The following is a 24,391-nucleotide window of genomic DNA, read 5'->3' on the forward strand; positions in this document are numbered from 1 at the left end:
TGCCTGCGGAGGTCAGAAGAGGCTGTTGTATCCCATGGGACTGGAGTTACGGACAGTTGTTAGCTGCCATGTGGGTGCTGGGATTTGAACCTGGGTCTTCTGCAAGAACAACTAGTGTTCTTAACCATTGGGCCATCTCTCCAGTCCCAAGATGGTGAATTTTTTTTAAAAAAGGATGTGTGTGTGTGTGTGTGTGTGTGTGTGTGTGTGATTGTACACATGACTGCAGGTGCCCACAAAGGCCAAAGGTGTTAAATCTCCAGGAGCTGGAGTTACAGGCAGTTGTGAGCCCCAAGGTCTAGATGCTAGAATTTGAACCCCAGTCCTCTGCAAGAGCAGTACATGCTCTATACACTACTGAGCCATCTTTCCAGCCTGATAAGGAAATTTTTTTGTTACATATATCATATCACAATTAAAAAAAAAATCATTGATGTCTTAGTATTAGGCTAAAAACATGGTACCACTGTGGATGTGTCAGCTGCTTCTCAGCTACACACACCACCCCATAGAAATCCATAGACTTTATTTCCATTAGAAGATAGTGCAGTTGAATCATCTATTCTCAGTGATGGTCTTACTCATAGGGACTTGTTTTAAATTTTAATGTTTATTTTGAAGATGGTACATGTCCTTGTAAATGACTGTGACTGTAAAATTTCTGAAAAGCAGAGTGTAACACGAGGACAGGGAAATCTGGTACAAGCACAGCAATACATCTACATTTATGACATCTGAGGGCTACTGTAGGTCATCTTAAAAGCTGCCAGCTTTTTACATACGTATTTCAGCAGGTTGAGGCCTGGAGGGGGTGGGTGAGAGCTGATCCTAGAGCGACGCATTCCCAAGCTGGTGTACTGTGCCTACTTGCAGTGGCAGTTGACTCCTTGGAACTCGTGGTCCTTAAGGAGATAGCAAGGATACTGAAGTAGAACTTGAGCAGTTGAGGTCTCTGTTTTCTTGAAACGAGCACAAGATTTGTTTTAATTCCTCAAGTTCCTCAAGCTCCTCCTTCAGCTCCCATTGCCTTTGTTCAGACTCATGAATTTTACTCTTTATTGTTTTGAAAAGAAAGAAAGTGACTTCAGGTTATTCAATAGTTATTATTAATAGAAATAATTCAATAGAAGTAGTGTACTGCTTCTTAGACCTGTTCAGTTCAAGTACAGTCTATGCTTGTCCCTCAAATGAAGATTGTCAGAGGTGAATGGGCAGAAACTGGTCCTGGTGTATGTTTGCTTCCTCTTCTGATTCAGGATGGAATCCCAGTATTTATCACAGTAAAGTTGGTGAGATTCTGTGCACATTTGCAGAACAAGCTCTTTTTGTCTGCCTTGAGAACTTGAGCACAGTAACCCTCATGTTACACTGGATCCATTTATTCAGGCTTTTGATGGAGAGACAAAGTAGCTAGAATGTCAAGGATAAGGACACCCATCTGATTTTCAGTATGACATAGGTTACATCAGAGCTTTTGGTGCTATTTGGGAACAGAAAAGGTTTTATTGTAGAAACTTAACAAGATGATTTTAGTTTGGTTTAGAAGCCTCAAAATGAAGTTTTAAGACATACAGTCATTAGAATAACTGCATACTTAGTCATCTACATTCACCCAGAATGTTGCTGTGTCAGACATCTGTCCTTTTGTGCTGGTTTTCATGTAATTCCAGTGAGTGTCTTGAGGTGCTCACACCATCAGCCAGCTTATCTAGTATGCTGGGTGGCGTGTTCCAAGCATGCACCTCTCATGAAATAAATATCAGTCCCTTAGGAAAAACAGCATTTTGAATGTAGCTTTAAAAGGAGGGGGGTGTAATTCTTATTGACATCCTCAAGGGACTTTTAAAAGATATTTGTGAGCTGGGCATGGTGGTATACCCCTTTAATCCCAGCACTCAGGAGGCAGAGGCAGGTGAATCACTGTGTTTGATACCAGGCTGGTCTACATAGCGAGATTCTGTCTCAAAACAGAACAAAACAAAAAATATTCATGGTACACTTTTTAAAGTGATTTTTCTGCTGACTGAAAATGTAATACTACAGAGTTCAAATAGGAATGTGTGATAGAAACCAGGATGTGAGAGGTTGTATGTATTGAGAAGGGGTCATAAGCAAATAGTTTTTTTCCACAGAGAAAATCTGTTGTCTTATTTTGCTGACAAGTATACCTCTAGAAAAGAACAGAGTGCTACACAGTACTGGGGGAGCCATTTATTCACATCAAATCCTGTGGGAATCTGGCTCCTACCCACATCCAGAGATGCAGTACACAGTGCATAGCGCTGTGCAAGGATCCTCATGATACATAAGTGGGCCTTTGGTCTGTCTTGAGGTGCTAAATTATGTTTCCCTGTGCCCAGCCATACATAACTATTTCTTATTCAGAACTCTTTTTGGCTATTCTTTTTTTTTTTCCTGATGAATTTTAGAATTAGTTCCAGTGCTCCCCACTTCAAGACATGAGCTCTGAAGATGAATGCGAGGGGAACTGAAACTTGTCTATTTCTTCCAAGTGAGAGGAGAAGGCTGGAGGATGGGTTCAGGGGCAGGGAGGGGCAGGAAGCCGCCTCAGCTCTGGCTGGGCCTGACTATATATGGGCAAAAATAGTCTTCAGTTTTGAAATTAAGCTTTTATCACTTCTGTCTTTTTTAGTGAGTTTCTGATTACAAAAATACTTGTACAAGCTGGGCCTAGTGGCGCATGCCTGTAGTCCCAGCACTTGGGAGGCAGAGGCAGGTGGATCTTTGTGAGTTCAAGGCCAGCCTGGTCTACATAGTGAGTTCCAGGACAGCTGGGGCTACAGGGAGACCCTGCTTCAAAAAGACCAAAAAAAGAAAAAAAAGCCTTGTGCAGTGTACCTGGAAAATACAGCACTATAATCCAACCACCTACAAATAACTGCTATTTGCATGGAGGAAAGTTTTTTGTGTGTGTATGCACATGTGTTTGTGTGACTATATATTTTTTCATTTTTTAATTCTGTGTGTCATAATGTTTTTTAAAAATTTTTATCTTTTGTATATTTCATAAAACAGTTCTTAATCAAATTTAGACACCCCCCTCCCCCACTGGACCTCATGTATTCTACCATACATGTTAAGTCCTATCCAGTCAAGCATTTGTACCCAGATGTCCTTTGATGCAAATTCATCCACTGGAGTCTAGTCAGCCTATCTAGGGGTTGTTGGTAATGCCTACTCTCCCTCACCCAGTAGTTAACAGTCTTCAATAATTCCCAGATGAGGACCGACCCGCCACCCATTTCCCTGGATCCGTTCTGGGCCCTTGTCTGATTGAGTTGGCATGGGTCTCATACTGTTTTTATAGTGGGAGTTTTTTTATGTAATAAAACAATGAACATTCTTCTAAAATACAATTTTTATCACCTGTGTACCATTTATTTCAATCTCATAGTAAATGTCTCTAAACTACACTGTTATTTTATAATTCACACACCTGCTTGAAATTCTATTAATGTGTCTTCAAACAACCTACAGTCAAACAGTAAAGTCCCAAGTTCTTCATAGTCTAGAGGAAGAAAAAAAATTGTGTTAATTTTAATGTAAATAATTCACACAGGGGGAAACAGGAAATAACTCCGAATAGAGAAGGGTACACATAGCACTTATCCTGTGCAACATGAGCAACAGACAGCAGCACAGCAGAAGAGACCTTGGGAGAAACATAAACTCTCAGCATTGCTATGTAATTGGAACCTCTGTGTTTCAGCAAGCCCTCCAGTCTTTACAAGTTTGAGAAGTTCTTGGTCTTCAGAAAATAAGCAAGTAAAAGCATGTAATAAATGACTCTCGGAAATGTTTATTCAGAGATTTGCTTTTTGGTTTTATCATATAGAAAATCACTTTTATGTAAGTTCTGAAAAGTAGGGCCGGGAAGATGGCTCAGTGGTCAAGAGCACTGACTGCTCTTGGAGAGGACCTGGATTCAATTCCCAGCACCCACAGGGTGCCCAATAACTGTCCATAATTCCACTTCCAGGGGTTCTGATGCCCTCTTGCCTTTGTTGGCATTACATGACATGGATGTTTTTACTTACGTGCAGGCAAAACACTCATACATGTAAAATAAAAATAAACCTCAAAAAATCTTTCAAAGAAAGTCCAGAATTTACATTGTCACCTACAATATAGACCCTCAAGATTTCCCTTGCAAAAATAACTATAAAAGTTTAAACTCATATTTTAGGCTTTAAGAAGTCAAAGTAGCTGTATTCCAAAGAGCTCCTTAAGAAGTAAGTTTCTATAAGGAAGTTGATACTTAACTAAATCAAACATTGATCCAAAACAACTACTTCAGGGGCGGATGACTCAGAAGGTAGCATGTGACACCAAGCCTAACAGCCTGAGTTCAGTTCCCAGTACCCACTTGGTGGCAGGAGAGGACTGACACCAAATATCCTCAGACCTCTACGTGTGGGTCATGGCATGTGCATGTGTGCACACATGCACCCACAGAAATGAATATAGTAAGTGTTAAAAGATGTATTTTTAATTGTATCTATGGATGGGCTGTGTGTGAGTGCAGCTGCCCTCAGAGTCTAGAAGAGTGTCAGATTCCCCAAGAGATGGAGTTAATAGGCTTTTGTGAGCTGCCTGTCATGGGTTCTAGGAACTGAACTTGTGTTAAGAGCAGTACACAATCTTAACTACTGAGCCATCTCTCTAGCCCTCATAATAAGTTTCTTTTAAAAGGATATTGTTTTACTAAGGATTAGAATTTGAGGCACATCAGAACAGTTCTCATTAGCAGTGGATGCACAGGGCTCTGGGAGCAGATACATGGTTGAATCCAGCTCTGAAGGTGCCATTTCAACTGTCATTCCCTCTGGGAAACAGCCTTTGGGGCTTCAGGGCACTTGCCACTAAATTACAGAATTTGTGAATTATATTGTTGATTTATAGTGGCCAGTAGATCTGGCAAAATGATTGTTCTTAAAGAGTGCGATAAAGAAAAGTTAAAAGAAAACCAGAAATCATGGAAAGAAAATAAGTTTTTTTTTTCATCTGGTATTTGTTTACCTCTAAGCTGTTTCAGTACCTGATTCTGAAGTGGTCTCCTCTGTGAGTCTTCTGTGAATTAAGTGAAGTTTGCCCAACATCCCTTCAAATAAGTCATTAAGAAGTCCTGCTTCCTAACATTTCTTAAAAGGAACTTTCACAATTGTGTCTAAGAACGAAGAAAACATTTTTAGAAGGAAATGTCTTAGGGCAGCCAATCACATTGCCTTATGGTTATATCTTTAGACTTTGCCAGCTAGTGGTTGAACTCACTAAGTAAAATAACACTTCATCTCATTTTTTCTCTAGCTCACACAGTAAAAAATGAAAACTTTTCTCTGCTTACAATAATCATATGAATTAATATAATTTTGTAAAATTTAGCTTCAGATGCTTGAAATGACAGCCCATCTTTCTCTCACAGTTACTATACTGTTACGGATACCTGCTTCCTTAAAGAACAGAAAGTATACCTGTCACATTGTGAGGGGTAGCAGACCACTGGGTTCTTACCTCAGGGAAGCCTATCTGCCTTAGGTGTATCTTTTCCATAGACTGAGAAGAAATGTTCTATTCTAACCCAATTTGATATGGTAGGGATTCTAATAGAGTACATAGTTATGATAAAAACTTGTATTCTAATAAGAATATAAATTACCTAATAATAAATGGCCAAAAGTCTGGAAGAATAAAGATCAAAGTGTGACACTAACTTTGAAATACTTAGGTCAATACATTTCGTCAATACATTTCGTAAGTGTTGGGAGGCTATGTTTGTTACAACCATCACCAAGAACAAACCTGTGTGGCAGATGGGCTCTTCTCTCATAGATCTTTCGAATCTACTGATCTTTGACTCATTTGGCTAGGAGAGAAAACCAAAATTATATTGGTTTTTAAAATTGCATTGCATATCATAAAAATGTTTTGCTGTATAACTAAATGTGCTTGTGGTGAACACCATACCACATATATATGCATTTATATAGAAGGGTTTTGTTTTTGTTTTTTGGTTTTTTTTTTTTTTTTTGAGATGGGATCTCCCTGTAGCTCCAGCTGGCCTGGAACTTGCTATGTAGACCAGGCTGGCCTTAAACTCAAAGGCGTGTACCACCATGCCTGGCCTTTATAGATAAGTTTTATGAAACAAAACATCAGGAAATTTTTGAGAAACTTTTTGGTTTAGTTGAGATAGGTCCCACTATGTTGCCTAGTAGACTAGTCCAAAGTCCTAGGTCCAAATGATGCTCTTGAGTGACTGAGACTGTGTGCTGTTTGTGGCTTGAAAACCATATATTGAATACAACAGCAAGAGGCAGAGATTACTGGCTCATACTAATGAGCTGGTATACTGTTTCAAATTCCCCTTCCCCAAATATTTTCACATTTTATATCTGCTAATCCAGAAAACTGGTTACAATTTAGGTCAGATGTAGACAGCAGCTGGTTATACAAACACTCGGTTATCTAAGGATGCTTGGCTGTGCTCTTGGTCCCTTTAGGCCCATAGATATCCTGTAAGGTTAGATGTGTTCTCACTGATTTGGTGCCAAGGGATGCTTTCTAGAAGCTGCAGGAATAATGGCCATTTTTCGAATTTCCAGCTTCGCATTAATCTCATTATGCTTCCATCATGTGGGAATTCTCTAAGAGCTTCCTGAATATGAGATTCTTCCCAAAAGAGCAGGAGCAGGTTCAGCTCCTTCTAGGGAGAGAACACAAATGAAGGATGCTCTACAAATGCTAGCTATTCCAATGATCTGAAATGTGTGTTTGACTGAAATAGCGAAATCTAAATAAGGACTTCATATTAAGAAATTAGACCTATAAGTCAAATTACCTGTACAGGACTGCCTGATGGAAGACGTTTCTTCCTTCCTCTCTTTTTTTTCATTCCTGAACAGGCATCTAAAATATAAATCATATAAAAGAATAGAAAACATAAAGGGGAAGATTACTGTTTACATAAAATATAACCCCCGAATTGTCACAAAGTCAAAAGACTGGGTAAACTTAGACCTAGGCATGTGCAACTTACAACGAAGGGTTAATTTTAAAAATATAAGTTCTTAAAAGTTGATATGAAGACAATAAATAATTGATTAGAAAAATGGGTGGATTGAGGGGGCTCATTGAATGGAAAAGTTGGGTCATAGGCATGCAGATAATTGGTATGTAATATGTTCATGTTTCCACATCATACTGATAAAGGTGTTTAATATCTAATGCTTGCAAAGACTTGGTAATCATGTATTCAAGGTCTAGTTTAAGAAAGTGTTAAAAGATAATTAGCCAGCCGGGTGTGGTGGCACACGCCTTTAATCCCAGCACTTGGGAGGCAGAGGCAGGGGGGTCTCTGTGAGTTCAAGGCCAGCCTCGTATACATAAAAAAAAAGATAATTAGCCAGTAGTTATCCATTTGTTTATATTCTTTGACCCAGTAGTTTCCCTTATGACAATAGTATATATAAAGTGGCACAATGTTTTATGAAAAATAATTTTATTTTGAGACAGGGTCTTTCTTACTGTGTAACCCTTGCTGGCCTAGAACTTGCTATGCAGACCAGGCTGGCCTCAAACTCATAGATCTGCCTCCCAAGTGCTGGGATTAAAGGAAGAGCCAGTATACTTAAAAGTACACGCTACTCTTCCAGAGGACCTGGGTTCGGTTACCAGCACCTACATGGTGTCTCAACTCTCTGTAACTCTACTTCTTGGGGATCTGACACCCTCTTCTGGCCTCTGTGGGCACCAGGCACACACATAGTGCACATACATACATGCAGGCAAACACTCATAAATCTGTTTTTAAAGAGTGTAGTGATTAAAATAAGAGGCTAGAGAGATTTAGTTATTTGCCACCATAAGATGCAGTTGGCACCTCACTATTTTCTGTTAAAAATGGTCTATACAAATGGTAAACTACAGGAACTCCTACAAAAGTTTTTGAGTTTTTTGGTAAGTGTCTCTTCTTGGTAATTGGGCGTTGGTGGAGTAAGGTTTTGACTGGTTTAGTTCTACAACAAAAAAGTCTGTATCTTGTCTTGAAATACAAATAAGGTGGCCTGGGAGATGGCTCAGCAGGTAAAGGTGACTTCACCAAGCCTGACAACATGAATTCAGTCTTGGGGACACATGGTAGAAGCAGAAAACTGACACCCAGAAGCTGTCCTCTGACCTCCATCCACTTACAGTGGCATGCCCTCCCCCACAAACCCAACAATTTTAATTTAAAAATTAACCACAAATACTACCATTCTTTTCCAAAGAGATTCTAACTCTAGTTCACAGTCACCCTTCCAGAGTTAATGCTAGTTAAGACACTGCTGTTCTGGAAGTACAAGGAGACCACCCCTGAGTGTGTGCATACCTCCTGGTTCAGGAGGTGGGAGCCAATCTACTTCAGACTGAATTGGTCTTCTCAGGAAGTTTTCATTCAGGGCACAGCCAACACTTGAGTAATTCTACTACTGAGGATGGTAACTCCCATAGAAAAGAAGCCTCACAGAGGTCAAAAGGTTGCAGCAGTATTGGAGTTGGGACCTGTGAGTACAGGGAGGGTGAAAGGTACCCAGAACAGTGGAGAAAACAAGTCTAGTTTGCCAGAAAGAAAACTTAGTTGTGTCAGGCCTCCTTAAACTATTTCCACACATACCCTTCTTTGAGAAATTTTCACATGACCCTGGATATATGGGTAGACAAACATTTACTGATAATTGGAAAGATTTATTTTAAAACAATTCTTTGCTGGGCGTGGTGGTACATGCCTTTAATCCCAGCAGGGGAGGCAGAGGCAGGCAGATCTCTTTGAGTTCGAGGCCAGCTTGGTCTACATAGTAAGTTCCAGGCCAGCTGGGGCTGCAGCACCTTGTCTCAAAAAGACAAAACCCCAAAAAAGAATAAAACAATTCTTTGGTATGCATGTGACTTCTCTATTTATTAAAGATGGAAGCAAATTTGCAGAGCAATGAGATGGGTATGCTTGTTTATTTTTACACAAAGAAGTCTTGACTGAATATTTGACACTGCTGTAGCACTTTCGTTTGTCAGAGTTGATCTATATTTTGAGTTTATACATTCTCAGCATTGACAACTATAAACACTTGGGACAAAATGGCAGAAGTATGTATAGGGCCATTTCAAAAATTGCTGGACATTCTCTTCCAATCCTAAGCCAGGATTCATCTAGCAGTTTTAATGAAGCACAAGTGGTCAACAGCACTTAAAAAAAATCACCGCTGGGTGCAGTGGTGCACTCCTTTAATTCTGGCACTCAGGAGGCAGAGGCAGGTTTCTGTGAGATGGAGGCCAGCCTGGTCTATGTAGCCAGTTCCAGGCCAGCCAGGGTTACATAGTGAGACCCTGTCTGAAAAACAAAAAAAACTTAAAAGACAAATATTCTAGCACAAAGCAATACAAAGATGTACTACTTCTGGTATATGCTATGAGGAATAATAGTAGGAAAATAAAAGTCTATTTTACATAATTAAACCATTATGTTTCAATAAGAGCAGAAAATTGTATGTATAATAAAGCCCTGCAGCCCATAACATACAATTGTCTTGAATCAGGGTCAGAGTTTGAAACAATGTTAGTTAGTGCTACTTGGTGTGATGGCATGTGCCGGTGTCCAGTGCATGGTATGTGTTCAGAACCAAGGCTGCCAGAAGCCATGCAGTGCAATATGGACGAGTGGGCTCATTACACATTTGAGTTACTGCATGTTCAGAAACCTTGTATTGTCAGATTTCTTTGTGCCTCCATGTGCACATTCATTTATGTGACCTGATATGAACTGTGAACCCATGGTTTAAGAAGCTGGGCATTCTCAAGCCTAAGTGGCACATCTAGGATGCAACCTCTACACCTAAGTCTCACGGAACATAGAACAAGGGATGAAGAGAACACGAATGCATCTTTAGACTCTCATCAGTGAAACTCCCTCATGCAGTAGAGGGCCAGGAATGCCAAAGGTCACAAATAGCCAAAAGCAGAGAAGAGTCTGCAGAGTGTGGGTCCTTGGACAGGACTCCTACAATAAAATCTAGGGATCCCAGAGCTCAGGGATCACTGCGGAAGATGGAGCAGAAGAATTTTAAGAGCCAGGGAGGAGGTGCATGACCATATGGAAATAGTCCTACAGGCTCCTGGGACCCTTCTCATATGAATCTAACAGCAGTGGTGTCAGCATACACAAGACCCATGCAAACTTAAGCAGACAAAAACACAGCACAGAACTGGAAATGAACAGCAGGCCCCAATCTTAGTCTAAGAATTATTGGCAGCTGATCTTCTTAAAGGGAGAGACTCTAGATAGACTGACTAGATCCTAGTGGATGAACTTGCACTGAGGGACATCTGGGAGTTTGGATGTACATGTGTATTTGAAATGCCAGTCAGTTATACAGGTGTCTGTTAGTAGAATGTTTCTTCTAGCCATAGTTGAAGAACTGATTCATAGTAGTGCTGTGGTTAGGAGAACCATCTCATAGATGGTTACAATCAACAGAATGGGTCTTTCAAGAAAATGTGTAAGTTAAAAGAGCAGTGTTCCAAGAATACACTACTTAATTTTTTTTTTTTTTTTAAAAAAAGCTGGGCAGTCTGTCATCCAAGTGCACAAAGAAACTGATGGCTTTATAAGTATGTAAACACAGATATTTTAAGGACTGTGGAGATAGCTCCATTGGCAAAGGGCTTGCTCTGGAGCCATGTGGACCTGAGTTTTTAAAACCCATATAAAAATATCAGGTTTGGGGGCAGTGGGATGGCTCAGCAAGTAAAGGTACTTGCCAGCAAGCCAGACAACCTGAGTTCAGTCCCAAAGATCTATGTGGTAGAAGAAGAGAACTGACTCCAGAAAGTTGTCCTCTGGCTTACACAGTGGCGCACACATGCCAACACACATCATACAAACATGAAAAGTAAATGTAATACAAACTTTTTTAAATGTCGGGTTTGTAATCCCAGGGCTGCAGAGCAAGAGGGTCCCTAGGGTTCCCTGGCCAGGTAGCCAAACCTAATTGGTGACCCCAGGTCCCAGTGAGAGACTGTCTCAAAGAACAAAGTGGGTCACTGTGAAGAAAGACACCTGAGATTGACCTCAGGTCTTCACACGCACTGGTGCACATACAGAATTTTAATTGAGAGGAAATTAGACTATTTTTTTCCCTACATATTTAACTTTAAACCCACAATAGGAAACTTTAGAAACTTACCACTTGGACTGATACTTGGTAGTTTTGGAGCATGCTGTTGGCATAACAACCTGGAAATAATGCCATTTCAGAGAATTAATTTGTAGTTTTGAAATATTGTATCTTAGGATTTTTAAATGTCTATTTTCATGGTGGCTATACTTTAAATATGTATTTATCTTTGAGAGTGTCTCACTATATAATCCAGGCTTACATAGAACTCAAAATCTTCCTGTTTCAGCCTCCCAAGAGTTGGGATTATAGGCATGTGCTACCACACCTGGCTAAAGTATTTTGAAAAAGAAACACTTCTTAATTTTGTAAAATTACTGGCCCACGTCAAGTGTGGGTGAGGCTGTCACCTATCTTCTGTGCCCTCTGAGCCTTCGATGTTCCATTCCCTAAAGGAGTGAATGCTGAGTATTTTGAGCAGTACTACATCCTGTGCAGTGGGAGGGGCATTTGACTGTATAGAGGCACCTAAAGAACTAATCTAGTATTTTCAAACTTGTGTCTGACTACACTAAGTTTTGATTTTCGGTAGTTGCACAAAAGTACATGTATTAATTTGGAGAAAAAGTAATTTTCAAAACCACACATGCTTTCACTAGAACTTGTACTTGACCAATAAAGAGTCCATTGATCAGGGTCTTCAGTAAGACAGCAGCATAACAGGCTAAAGGACTGAAGTGAGTAATTTTAAGGAATTTCTTAGGCTCCTGGCTTGCTTTGTTCTACCCCCAGCGACATCCCTCTCATCTTACTGGACTGACAGGCAGGATGCAGTGCCCTCCTCACCTAGGGGAACTTAGTTTCCTCCCCTTTACACTAATGCCCATTTTCTCCATTCAGCCTTCCCAGCAATACCCAGCCAGAAGTAATCTCTGGGTTGGTACCTCTGTGCACTTTCATTTGCCAAATGTATATGTCCACCCCATGGGTCCTCCTACTGTACTCCAGACTAGCATCAGATTTGTGGCCATCACCCTTCTGAGTGCTTTGATTTTAAGCATGTACTACCATGCTTGGCTATACATTTTTTAAACATACAAAAAGTATAGAAAATATTAGGATCCACTCCCCAGTGTCAGTAATTCCCAAGTCCAGGCAAAGCTCTTTGACACCTAAGCTCAATCCTGTTCCTCCCACATGCTGAGAACAACTCTGAGGTCCAGTGTATCTCATTGAATCCCTTAGTACCATATGCAGTCTATTTCATTGAATATCTTAGTACCATATGCTAGGCACACTGATGTTTAAATTCCAACTAAAAAATACAGAGCTTAGCAGTTAAGAACACTGGCTACTCTTGCAGAGGACCCAGGTTTGGTTCCCAGCACCCAAGTAGTACCTAACAACTGCCCATAACTCCAGTTCAGGAGATCTGATGCCCTCTTCTGACTTCAAGGGCATTGTATGACATGGATGCACCTACATGCATGTAGGCAATATACTCATAAAGTAGAAATAAAATATTTTTTAAAATGCAGAGAAGCCCACCTGCTCTTTGCTAAAACAATGGAAAATTGTTTATTGAGTTCATTATTTCCAGTGTATGATCAGTTTTTTTTTTAAACTTAAGACAGAGCAGGGACTTTATTCCTTTTTGTTTGATCATGTATTTAAAGGGCCTTTGTAAAATACAAAGTAAAGTGAATTCTTTGTGAGAGTAGGTAATAAAACCTATTATGAGTTACTCAGCAAACCACATATAAAAAGTGCAGTACAAAATTGAATGGAATTTTAGAAATGATAGCAAATTGGAGGCCAGGGAGATGGCTCAGTAGGTAAAGGTACTTGGTGTAAAGCCTGACAACCTGAGGTTGGTATCTGCATCCTACACTGACAGAACTGACTTTCACAGAGTAAGAGGATAACCCAGGAGCCTGTGGATGTGTAAATGAAGGCCTCTTTGTTTCAGAAAAAAAATTAAGCTTGAACTGGCTCCTGCCTGCTTACTCTGAAAGAGTGATGCTTTCCAGCAGGAAGGAGACGGTGCAGGAGACTTCAAAAGGTGAAATAAAACCTTGAGTAGTTCTTTTTCCTGTGATACTGTAGAAGTGTGAAGTTGAGTTTCCGAATGTCCCCCATACCTTGGTCTCATTTGAGAACCATTTATATAAATTTAGCTTAAAAAGTCTATCAATCTATCCATTCCTTATCCTAATCCCCCAAATATAGTTTTAAAACTGATTACTTATAAGTTCCTTGAGCTCCATCAACTTGTAGAAATGCTTTTCCCTCCTTGGCACAGAAAAAGTGGTAAGATTTGTTACAGGATTTTAAATCACATCCCACAGTGGCTCCTCTTTTATGGCAAAGTTTGCATTTCTGTAGAAAATAATTTTTTACAGGGTAAGTACCTGTTTTTCTTTGTTAAAAATTAAAGACATCATTAAATGTTACTTAAGCAGCAGCCTTAACAACAGAGCATCACTCCCAAAGGCCCATCTTCCATATACACAAAATTGGCAACCCATTTGGAAGTTTCAGCAAAACCACAGCAAACTAGAATGCCTGACACAGACTGGTTTGTAACGATCTGAATAAAAGATGAAACAGACTGTTTAAACAGCAGTCTTTCCCCTTTTAGTAGAGATGTCTAAAAACAAGGCTGGCAGACTTCTCTAGCTCTAGGCAAGGGGTTGACTGGCGGGGGGTGCTTGAGCCTGAGGCAAGAGCAGGTCCTGATTGTGCCACTAAGGCTGTGTGACCTCAGCTGGCTCTTGCTGTGACTTTTTCTTAGCCTCAGATTTCCCCCTCTGGGGTGGTGATAATTTCCCTAGGGAGTTGCTAGTGAGGATAATGCAAAATTAGGCACACTTGTTTGGAATTTGTGGAAACAACAAAAACCACAACTGAGTAATACAATTATTTCTTTCTTGATTCCTTGCTTTTATTTCTGTAGCCGTTATTTTATATATGAAGGTGGTATAGAGATGGTTGGGCATTGTGTGTCCCCAGAAAGCTAATTGGGTTATGGGAACCCAGCAATGACTAAGGTTGATGGGCATCATCCTCTGGCTGAATGAACTGGAAGCAAGTGTGACCACTCTGCAAAACAGACTACTCATATCCCAGGGTCAGAACAAGCAGACCCCTAAACTTCAGGTGTAGGTGAGAACAAGATACAGGTAGAATTTCAAATCAGAGCATACAGGAATGGTTATTTAATCCTAGAGGGACAGTCTAGCTATGTGTACAGGAAAAAAACCTTGTTATCTCACACTTGCAGATAAGTCTGCATGGATTAAAGATCTCAACAAAACAAAATTTTTTTTAAAAAGTAGGAACTATAGAAGGAAAGGGCATGGCACTGAAGCAAAGGAGGACTATCTTAGGAAGGTAGGAAACAAGCCTCAAAGAAAAAAATGAACAGACTGGAAAAATGGGAAGAAAAATGTTTCCAGCAAATTAAAGGGTTAAGATTCAGATAATCCAGCCCTGTATACCTGTGATTCAAGGCCACCATGGACGACTTAGCACAATCTTGTCTTGAGAGAACAGCAACAACAAAAAGACCAAGCTAGGTTTGTAACTCAGTGGTACAGAATTTGCCCCAGCATACCCCAAGTCTCTGGAGTTAGAGCTGTAGTATCAAGAAAAAAGAGGCCATGTGTGGTTGGCACATGCCTTTAATCCCAGAACTCGGGAGGCAGAAGCAGACGGATCTTTGTGAGTTTGAGGCTATCCTAGTCATAGTCAATCCAGGCCAGCTGTTGCTATAGGGAGACCTTGTCTCAAAAACAAAGAATGACCCACAGAAAACTGGTAACAGGTAAATCACAGAAGAAGAAGAAATAATAAACGACAAATAATATTCACATAACGTCTAAACGAGTAAGTGTATAGTGTTTACTCGGGATATGATAGCTGTGATGTCACAGCCACTAGGGCAAGGGAAAACAGTAGGAGACAAAGCTCACATTCTAGAAGGGAGAATGTACAATGGTCAAATCAAATATTTTAAGAACTCATGGTAGGCTGGGGTTGCAGCTCAGTAGAAGTACACTTGCCTAGAATACTCAACACCCTGGGTTTGATCCCTACTACTGCAATAAATCAGCCTTACAAAATGATTTTTACATTACATGAAATTAAAGGCAAAGAGGTAGTATCATCAGGTTCTCTCAGTCAGTAAAGTATCATTCTGAGGAGATGGATAGAGAAGCAGGGGCTTGGCATGCAAAAAAAGAGAAAGGTATTCTAAGCAGAGGTCCTTGGGCTTTGTGGTAAGAATGAGCCTCCCCATTAGCAAACTTATCTATCAAAAGGACAAGAGGGATGGCCTCTTGTCACTGGGGCAGTGAGTGGACAGTCCCTGGGAAGGACTGGGTCATGTAGGACAGGCAAGAGTATTCTGTCTCTAGAAAACAAACTGATGAATATTTTGACTGAGAATGAGTTGAGCTGGGTCAGTAGGGGAGGAATTGTTTCATATTAGTCATCTTTGGCATCAGTCCTTTACTATGATGGACTAGTGATGCTGAGAGGCAAGTGGGTGAGGAATGCAGGATGTATCTTAAGTGTCGGGCTTGATGTTGGACTGAGAGGATGATGAGGAAAGATACCCCTTAGGCTTTTGCTTTGGAGGACAGATGAGTGAGGATGCTATTTGTTGGAGTAAAGAAGCAGGTTTAGAAGGGCTGTAATTGTGTTCCTTATCATCCAGTTCAACATGACATGCCTTAGGTATCCATGAGATATTGGTAGTCTGGAATTCTAGGGAGGAGAAAAGTAGATCTGAGTCCTTGGCATATGGATGGTATTTAAGCCACATGCTAGGCCACCTAGGACGGATGCTCAAATCCAGAAAGGAACCCAGCACAGAGGCTTAAGCTACTTCTAATCTCTCAAGTTGAGCAGAAGAGGAGAAAATAGCTGGGGCATACAGACAGAAAGGAGACCCCCGTAGTGTGTTTCCAGATGTGGGGTGTGGCACTTGAGCAATGAATATAGCCAAGAGTTAAATAAGGATAGTTGTCAGCTCAAGGTTAGGTGGGGAGAAGTTTTAGAGATGAGTGAATGTGAAACAGTGTGAAGGGTGGATGTACTAAGGTTTGCAACCCTGAATTGTAGGGCAATCAGCACGGGTTTTCCCCACCAGCTTCAGTGCTGGTGCCACTCAGTGTGTGCTGACAGCAGATAGGTTAGCTACACTGGACTTTGCCAATTAAGGAAGGAAGAGTTTGTGTGGAGTGATGGGAGAGGGAGGCCAGGTGTCTACAAGAGGGCCATCTCGTGGGCCACAGACTGCAGAAAGATTCCTGAGGAACTACTAGAGCTAGGGGAGCCCTGAGATGGCAGAGGTCTGTAGAGAAACAATATTCAACCTCTCCAGGAATCAGGAAGCTGTGAGGTAAGACAGAAATTAACAAAAGCAATAATGCCCATTCTTGTCAAAGCTGGGAAAAGAGCTCTTTTGTCCATTATACACAAAGGCTTCAATTGTGTATCAGTTACTTTTCTGTTGCTGTGATAGAAACACTGACCCAAACAGTTTATAGACGGAAGAGTTTATCTGAGCTTACAGTTCCAGGGGAATTACAGTCCATCATGGCAGGGAGGCATGGTGGCTGGAGGTGGCTGGAGCAGGAGCAGCACAAGTGAAGCTCTCACATCATCACACAGGCACAGGAAGCAAGAGAGCAACTGGAGATCTGGCAAGGCTTAAGAACTCTGTAACCCCACCCCCAGTGACATGCTTCCTCCAGGATAGCCACACCTTCTAAAACCTCCCAAAACAGCGTCATCATCTGGGGACAAAGTGTCCAAATACTTAGAGCCTATGGGGGACATTTTCATTCAAACCATCACAAATTGGCAGAACCTTTCCCAGGGGACAGTTTGTTAGCAGTTCATTTTAAAACGGACTTCTCTGACACAGCCCCCAACTGCTGTGTGTATGCACTACCGAAGTGCTCAAAAGCAGAAGGCACAGAAGTGTCCGCTGCAGCATCATTTGCTATAGTGAAAACCTAGAGTTCAATTTCCTGACATCCTATGGGAGTCAGAATACTGAACAGAGAATGGCCACAAGGGAGTCATAGGCTTGTGGTGTTCCATGGTGCCCTGTTCTTTCTCGCCTTTCACACATTTGTTTACACATTAGTTCCCTCTGAAATTCCTTCTCCATTGGTCTTTTCTTCAGAGGACTTCCCTCACAGTTGGAAGGGACCCAGAGGCCCTGTTTAGGGAGGAGAAGCCTTCCTGTGAGGGTGGTGCTGACCCCTCTTGGAGCACTTACCCAGCAGTTCTGAAACTGGCCAGGCACTGGCCTGCCTCCACAATGGGGTATACACCCAGCAAGCATTTACCAGGAACACTTGTGAATGAGTAGGTAACCATCACTTACATGACTGTGCATTCCATTCTTGTGCACTTCCAATACACCTCAAAGTTTTCCCAATAGGAAAGTCTGCAAAAACCTTCAGGTATAACCTTCTTAATATACTTCTCAACTGCCCTCATTCTTAAGCTAGCTGGTTTGTATATGGACAATCTCTAGAATCTAGAGGCTTTCCTTAACTCTATCCAATTAACTCCCTCAAACCCAATTAGCAAATAAAAATAAAAGCAATGTTTCAATTGAGGTTGGCTTGATAACTTTCTAATTGGAAGGAGTTTATGTTGAGCAGTGTATGCAGCACACCTACAGATGCTGACACTTTCCAGAGACCTGCTATCCTGTTGGCTAATTTGCAAATGGCCTTTTACAGAGGAATCCTGTGGACCCATTGGACCTACCCTCTCAGCTTTCCTTCCTTCCTGGATAGCCCTCTTATGACCTCAGCTGCAAGGTAAACGCTGATTAGTGACCACCCCCAGCAACTGGTGAGAAAGACTTTCAGCCACAGTAGGTTTCAGAAGGCCCCTTACTCCATGTGTGAGGAGGACCTCACTCTTGCTGCATGTGAACAGAAAAGCATGATCTGATTGCGGCCTGCATCTGATGAACCTGGGTTCATGATGGCATCACTGAGCCTCTGAAACTGGTATTTCCTCTGAAAAACTAAGCATCCTTTTTGTTAAAGCCTGTCTGAGTTGGAGTGTCTTCCACTTAGATAAAGGCATTCTAAGCCACCTTCTCTGCAGAAGACTGTGTGGTACTTGATTTCTGTTTCCTGACAGACTGTCCTCTGGATGTACCCCCATGACTCGTCCTGTAGGAGTAATAAAGTTACTTCAACTTACCAACCTTCTTCCTCTCTGGATTTCTTTTTTTACTGATTCCACATCAAAATTTCTATCAGAATTAAGTTGATTACGACCCTCACATTCAACAAGTGCTGATGAATACAGCTGCAGATTTGGGGGGAGCAGAGTAATACAAAGTTATACTGAATGCAACAAGGCAGACGATGATACCAAAAAGTCCTTACAAGGAACAGAAGATAGATTGGGGTAGAACAGTGACCACTTTGGGGGTACATGAGCAGACCATGAACCACCCCACTTCCCTGTGAGTGGTCCCAGTCTCCAGACATATTTTATGCTATGTACCTGATCTCAATAGTCTGTGTGGACCAAAGTAGACTGAGATTCCTAGGCCACTGATTCCCTGTCCTAGGAATGTGAAAACAGGCTCTGAGCATTCGTCAGAGCAAGCCAGTCTGCAGGGAGAATCAAAAGCAAGGTGTGAGGATGTTTTTGACTTTTCAGGTCTTATTTCCTAACCTGCTTACCTCTTTGCCTTCAAAGGGCCATAAGTGCTTCTACAAACTTATTGCAACCCCCTCTTTTTTTCGTTAAAAATTTTTATTTATATATAGTTGTTTGTGTATGTGCATGTAAGTGCAGACACCTATGGAGGCCAGAAGACGGCGTCTGATCCCCAGCACTGCGCAGAGGTGTGAGGGGATGAACAGAAAGCTGTGCCTCAGTGCTGCCGGTGATCACAGGGGGCAAACTGCATGCTTCAGTCAGCTGTGTTTTGTTGATGTATACCAGTAGGGTTTACTAGAACTAGTAACAGATCAACAGTGATAAAATAGTGTTAATCTATGAATGGTTTAACAGCAGAAAAAAAGGTACATAGGAGATTAAAAGGAAAAAGGTTGAAGAATAAAAGCTAACTACATCTCACTGAGCTGCAATCCTTTGTTAATAGGACAACAGGTGAAACTTCAGGGGTTTGACTACTAGATGGTATTGTAGGCACAAGGTTAATTTCCCGATTTTGATGGTTAAATTGTGTTTATTACAGAAGAGATTAGGATCCAGAGATAAGGCTAGTCCTGCTTATTTTTTTTTTCTGCTTGTTTTTATATCGAGAGAGGTAATTCATCATTTGAGTGTAAACAGTGTTGTTCTAACAGGGTCACTGAGCCATTATCTGGAATGTGAGAAGATTTATCTGACAATATTTATAAAGAATAAAAATCTCTATGGTCAAAAAAATTGTGTTTATTGAGATAATGTCCTTGTTTGTAGAAATATACACTCAAGGGACAGATGATACATAATGTAAAATGATTCTGACAAAAAATTTTATGTACAACTTTTCTGTAAGTTCAATATTTTTAAAAAAAGATATTTATTATTTTTATTTTATGTGTATGAGTGTATTGCCTGCATGTATGTAAATGCACCCATAATCGTGCAATGCCGAGGAGGTCAGAAGAGGGTTTCAGATTCCCCTGGAACTGGAGTTAAGGACGGTTCGTAGCCACCATGTGGGTGCTGGGAATTGAACCTGGGTCCTCTGCAAGAGCAGTTAGTGCACTTAACCACTGAGCCATCTCTCCAACCCCAAGTTCAATATTTTTAAAAGCATTAAATTGAGTGCATAAAAACCTGAAACAAAATAAAATATCCAACACTGCTTATGGCCAGAGAGGGAAAGAACTTGGAAGATCATTTCAAAAGATACAGAGAAACCATTTTGTAACATTTAGTATTCCAATTTTTAGCAAATGAAACAAAAGATAACATGCTTGTACAAGCATTAACAATTTAAAGAATATACAAAACTATAAGACTTTAAAAATATCCTATTAAGGCTCCCTACTTCTTCAAATTATCACTACAATGGAAGGTTCCAGAAAAAAAATCTCAATAAAATAAAAAATAAGAGGTTATAACATTGGGCCTAGGGAGATGACTCAATTTGGCAAAGTTCTTGCTGTGCAAACATGAGGACCTGAGTTTGAATCCTTAGAACCCAAATAAAAGCCAGGTGCTGCTGTGGGACATTCCTATAACCCCAGCACTGGGAAGAGGGAAAAAGGCGTCTTAGGAGCTTACTAGCCAGCTAGCCACACCTCCACAAATGCATGCAGGGGCAAGTACACCTGCACACATCTGCGCACGCATACAGCACATGCATACAAAATCCCTCCTTCCCACCTCTTTCAGAGGTCCTAAAATGAAATTGATCTGTCATGTAACCTCAGCACTTAAAAAAAAAAAAAGAAAATCATCCTCAGGGCTGGAGAGATGGCTCAGCGGTTAAGAACACTGTTCTTGCAGAAGACCCTGGTTCAAATTCCAGCACCCACATGACAGCTAACAACTGTCTGTAACTCCAGTTCCAGGGGATCTGACAGTCTCTTCTGTCCTCCGTGGGCACTGAACGACACAGGCGCACTTACCTACATGCAGGCAATACATGCATACATATAAAAAAAATCATTCTTATTTAAAGATGAGGATCATCCAGGTTAAATTCAGAAACTTTTAGGATTACGACTTTGTCAAGGTCATTGGATGAGATCAGTAAACAAAAGGGGCTGGGGCTGGGGTAGTGTTCAGTGGTAGGATAAGAGCTTTGTGCACCTGGCATGGCTGATCATAAAAATACTCATGTAGTTTTAAGAATATTTTCAAGCCAGGCGTGGTGGTGCATGCCTTTAATCCCAGCACTCCAGAGGCAGAAGCAGGCAGATCTCTGTGAGATGGAGGCCAACCTGGTCTACATAGCAAGTTCCAGGCTAGCTGGGGCTACAGGGAGACCCTGTCTCAAAAAGTCTAAAAACAAAACAAAAGAAAACAAACAACAACAACACACACACACACACACACACAGAGTTTTCAAGTAACTTACCAAACAATTCATGAGCAGCTATATTCTCTGATTGTGCAAAGTATAGCACACTGTACTCAAGATCTTCTGGGCAGAGGCACATGTCCTTTTTTCCATCTTTTCTGCAACCTGAGAAACATCTATAAATAACAGTCAGGTAAGAAACAGAAAATGGAATTCCATGGTCTTGCTAGCTCCTCCATAGGTAAAAGGTTGTTGGAGAACTAATGAATGGAGGAGGAGGCGGCACCAAGACAGATAAAACTCTCAGCTGGATAGAGCTTTATTTAGTAAGGGACACGTTCCCTTTGGGGAAGGGAAAATGTCAGCCCACGGATTGTGAGGTTTTATAGGCGGGCCTCGGGGTGCAGAAGGCGGGAAAATTTTTGGAAAAAATGGGGGGCGGGGTCAGGAAAAGCAGGGCTTGTACTTGTAAACCCAGCTCTGATCTGTCTGCCAGCCAGGATCTGGGTCAGGAAGTGTTTATTTTTGTCCTCCTAAGATAAGGGAAAAGCTGCCGTACTAAAATGGCTCCTAAAATCTTTGGTTAACAGGCAGAATCTGCTAATCTTGTCTTTGGAGATCAATGGAAAGGCAGGCTGTCTCTTAGAAGAGTCTGCTTCCCTTGACTTCAAAGACCAAGGTGCTTATCAGCTCAGTTCCCTTTTTTCAGGCTTGAGAAATCCAAAGTCTTGGGACCCTGTTGGAGAAGGGGCAGGCTGCTGCGGTTTGAAACCCTAATACTCCTCCAGGCTTAAAGTAGGAGGCAGGGCCTATTTCTGTGACAGAGTTTCAACTCCTGTAAGAACAAAAACAAAAAAATCGACAACCAAAGTGGTAAAGAAACATCTTTAAATGAGTTAATAAAAGAAAAAAAAAATCATTAGAAAATTCCCGGGCTGGGGATGTGGCTCTGGCCTAGCATGTTTTGGGTTTGATCTCTAGTACTACAACATACTGTTGCTTAGAAATGAGGAAAACTAGGGCTGGAGAGATGGCTCAGTGGTTAAGAACACTGTTCTTGCAGAAGACCCGGGTTCGAATCCCAGCATCCACATAGCAGTTACCAACTATCTGTAACTCCAGTTCCAGGGCCTCTCACGGCCTCTTCTGTCTCCACCGGCATTGCATGACATAGGCGCAGTTACATACATGCAGGCGATACATGCATATGCATAAAATAAAAATTTTAAAAAGAAATGAGGAAAACCTTAATGCAAGGAATGCAGCCCTCAATAAAGCCCCTCCCTTCCCAACACTGTCTCTGAACATTAACTTTTCAGATGCTAAACTCTAGAAGCTGGGTATAATCTGGATTAACAGGAGCTGCACACCTGTGGAAAGGAAGGGAAGGCAAGGCACCCACTCAGAAAGTCCACTGGGAATGGAGCCACTCAACCTGGAGGTTATGGGTTTCTGCATACTTGAGAGCCACTTTGGGACCTGGTCCTGCCTTACCCATACTGCTGTGCGATTTCAGTTTCCCCCGCAAAGTCTTGCTGGGAATCTGCGCTCCTGGGGAAATGGACCTGCAGCCCTGCTGCTTCAGGCGCAGGAGCACCAGGCAAGTCCTCCTCCCCCTTCCCGACTTCCCGCCCAGGCCCTGCAGGCCTGATACTCACCAGTGGGAACCGGAAGCTGGCCAAGGTCCGGCTGGAGCTCAGGGCTGCCAAGGGCGGCATCCCTTGGGCCATGGCTGCTGCCGCCCCCCACAGCGCTCCAGGAAGCCTCTTAGTTTCTGGTTTCGTTTCTCTAAATTGGGCGGCCACCTGAGAAATTTCTCAGGGAGGAGCTAGTTGGAGTAGTTTGCTTGCGGTTTTTCAAGTTTGAATTATAAAGAATTTAAGAAAAAACGAAGCCAGCCACCCCTACCCTTGTCCCCTGTGCTCAGCTTAAGGAACAACTGATTTTAACCGCCGTACTTCTGAAAACATTCTCTCACCCTTTGGCTAACTAGTTTTATCTTTAAGCAGAAAAACTGACCCTAGATTCAGTTGCCAGAGGTGTCTTTATTTAGCACCCACGGGGTATAAAGCACCATATAAATAGAGGTTATCGGTGCATGTAGCAAACATACATGTAGGCATTAATACACAGAAATTACAATTTTAAACGTTGTGCTGGAAAAGAAATACAAGAATGGTTTGCTCAGGAAATAAAGGAAAACTTGAGCGAGGCTTGCACTCTAAGAGGGAAAAACGCCAACTGGAGCTAGTGGAAGGGAAACTGAGGCAACCTGGATAGTTTTGACAAAAAACGAAATCGACATTAGTGCTTGAGTACTGCAGAACAGGAATGCGCACATCCTATCCAGGATGCAAAGGTACACTTTGACAGCCACAGGCAGCTGGGAGGAGGCTGATTGGATTTCTGGCAAAATACTTCAGGTGGCTCATGGTAAAACCCCTTCCCCACACTCTGAAATATGAATAGACCACCAAGACCTGGAACTTAAAAAAAAAAACTTGTAACTTCAAAGATAAAGACCAAATATATAGGGAAAACAAAGCTGGGAGGGCAGAGTATGCAGGAAAAATAGCCATGAATGCATACATGTAGATACATGCATACACACACGTATCCTTTATCCTTTGAGCCATCTCCTACCCATAAGCAGTATCTTTAAAGATAAAATTAGTGGGGCTGGAGAGATGGCTCAGTGGTTAAGAACACTGGTTGTTCTTGCAGAAGACCCGGGTTCGAATCCCAGCACCCACATGGCAGCCAACAACTGTCCGTAACTCCAGTCCCAGGGGATCCAACAGCTGTCTTCGGGCACTGCATGACATGGGTGCACTACCTACAGGCAAGCAATACACGCATACACATAATTTAAAAAAAACAAAAAATTAGTGCAGCCATGGACCAAAACAGGATGTTATTCTCCTCAAAATGGGGAAAAATGGGGATACTTTAAATGGGGAGGGCATGGAGAGAGGGTTAGACAGGGAGAGAGTAGAGATAACTAGCCTTGCTAATATAAAAAACCAGAGGGAATCATATTAGTCCAAAAACCTACTGAAAAGTTACACATACAATCTCTCTACATGAGTCCATGTGTATAGCTGAAGGCTACATAACAAGAAACAGTGCCAGACAGAAGAAACCTTCCTTTGAGAAGTTGGCCAGGGTAGTCTAAGAGACTCCCAAC

At 41.6% G+C, this 24,391-nt stretch overlaps 2 protein-coding genes across 2 annotated transcripts in view; one reads left to right on the plus strand and one right to left on the minus strand.

Moving 5' to 3' along the window:
* Rcbtb1 (RCC1 and BTB domain containing protein 1) overlaps positions 1 to 18,413 on the plus strand; it is a 66,607-nt gene extending 48,194 nt beyond the window's left edge. Inside the window, exon 15 of the mRNA XM_008824978.2 lies at positions 17,936 to 18,413. The gene's annotated coding sequence lies outside the window, so the exon portion shown is untranslated. The remainder of the gene's footprint in view (positions 1 to 17,935) is intronic.
* Phf11 (PHD finger protein 11) lies at positions 459 to 21,891 on the minus strand. The gene is given in 11 exon segments (XM_029559605.1): positions 459 to 1,051; positions 3,454 to 3,529; positions 5,060 to 5,188; positions 5,821 to 5,884; positions 6,860 to 6,927; positions 11,238 to 11,287; positions 13,414 to 13,547; positions 18,411 to 18,518; positions 18,902 to 18,909; positions 21,262 to 21,339; positions 21,342 to 21,891. Coding segments are annotated over 11 exon segments (879 nt in total). The 5' UTR covers positions 21,358 to 21,891; the 3' UTR covers positions 459 to 903.
* Between the last annotated feature and the right edge of the window lie 2,500 nt (positions 21,892 to 24,391).

Source organism: Nannospalax galili, unplaced genomic scaffold (genome assembly GCF_000622305.1).
Source record: "Nannospalax galili isolate Female #2095 unplaced genomic scaffold, S.galili_v1.0 scaffold488, whole genome shotgun sequence".
NCBI classification, from domain to species: Eukaryota; Metazoa; Chordata; class Mammalia; order Rodentia; family Spalacidae; genus Nannospalax; species Nannospalax galili.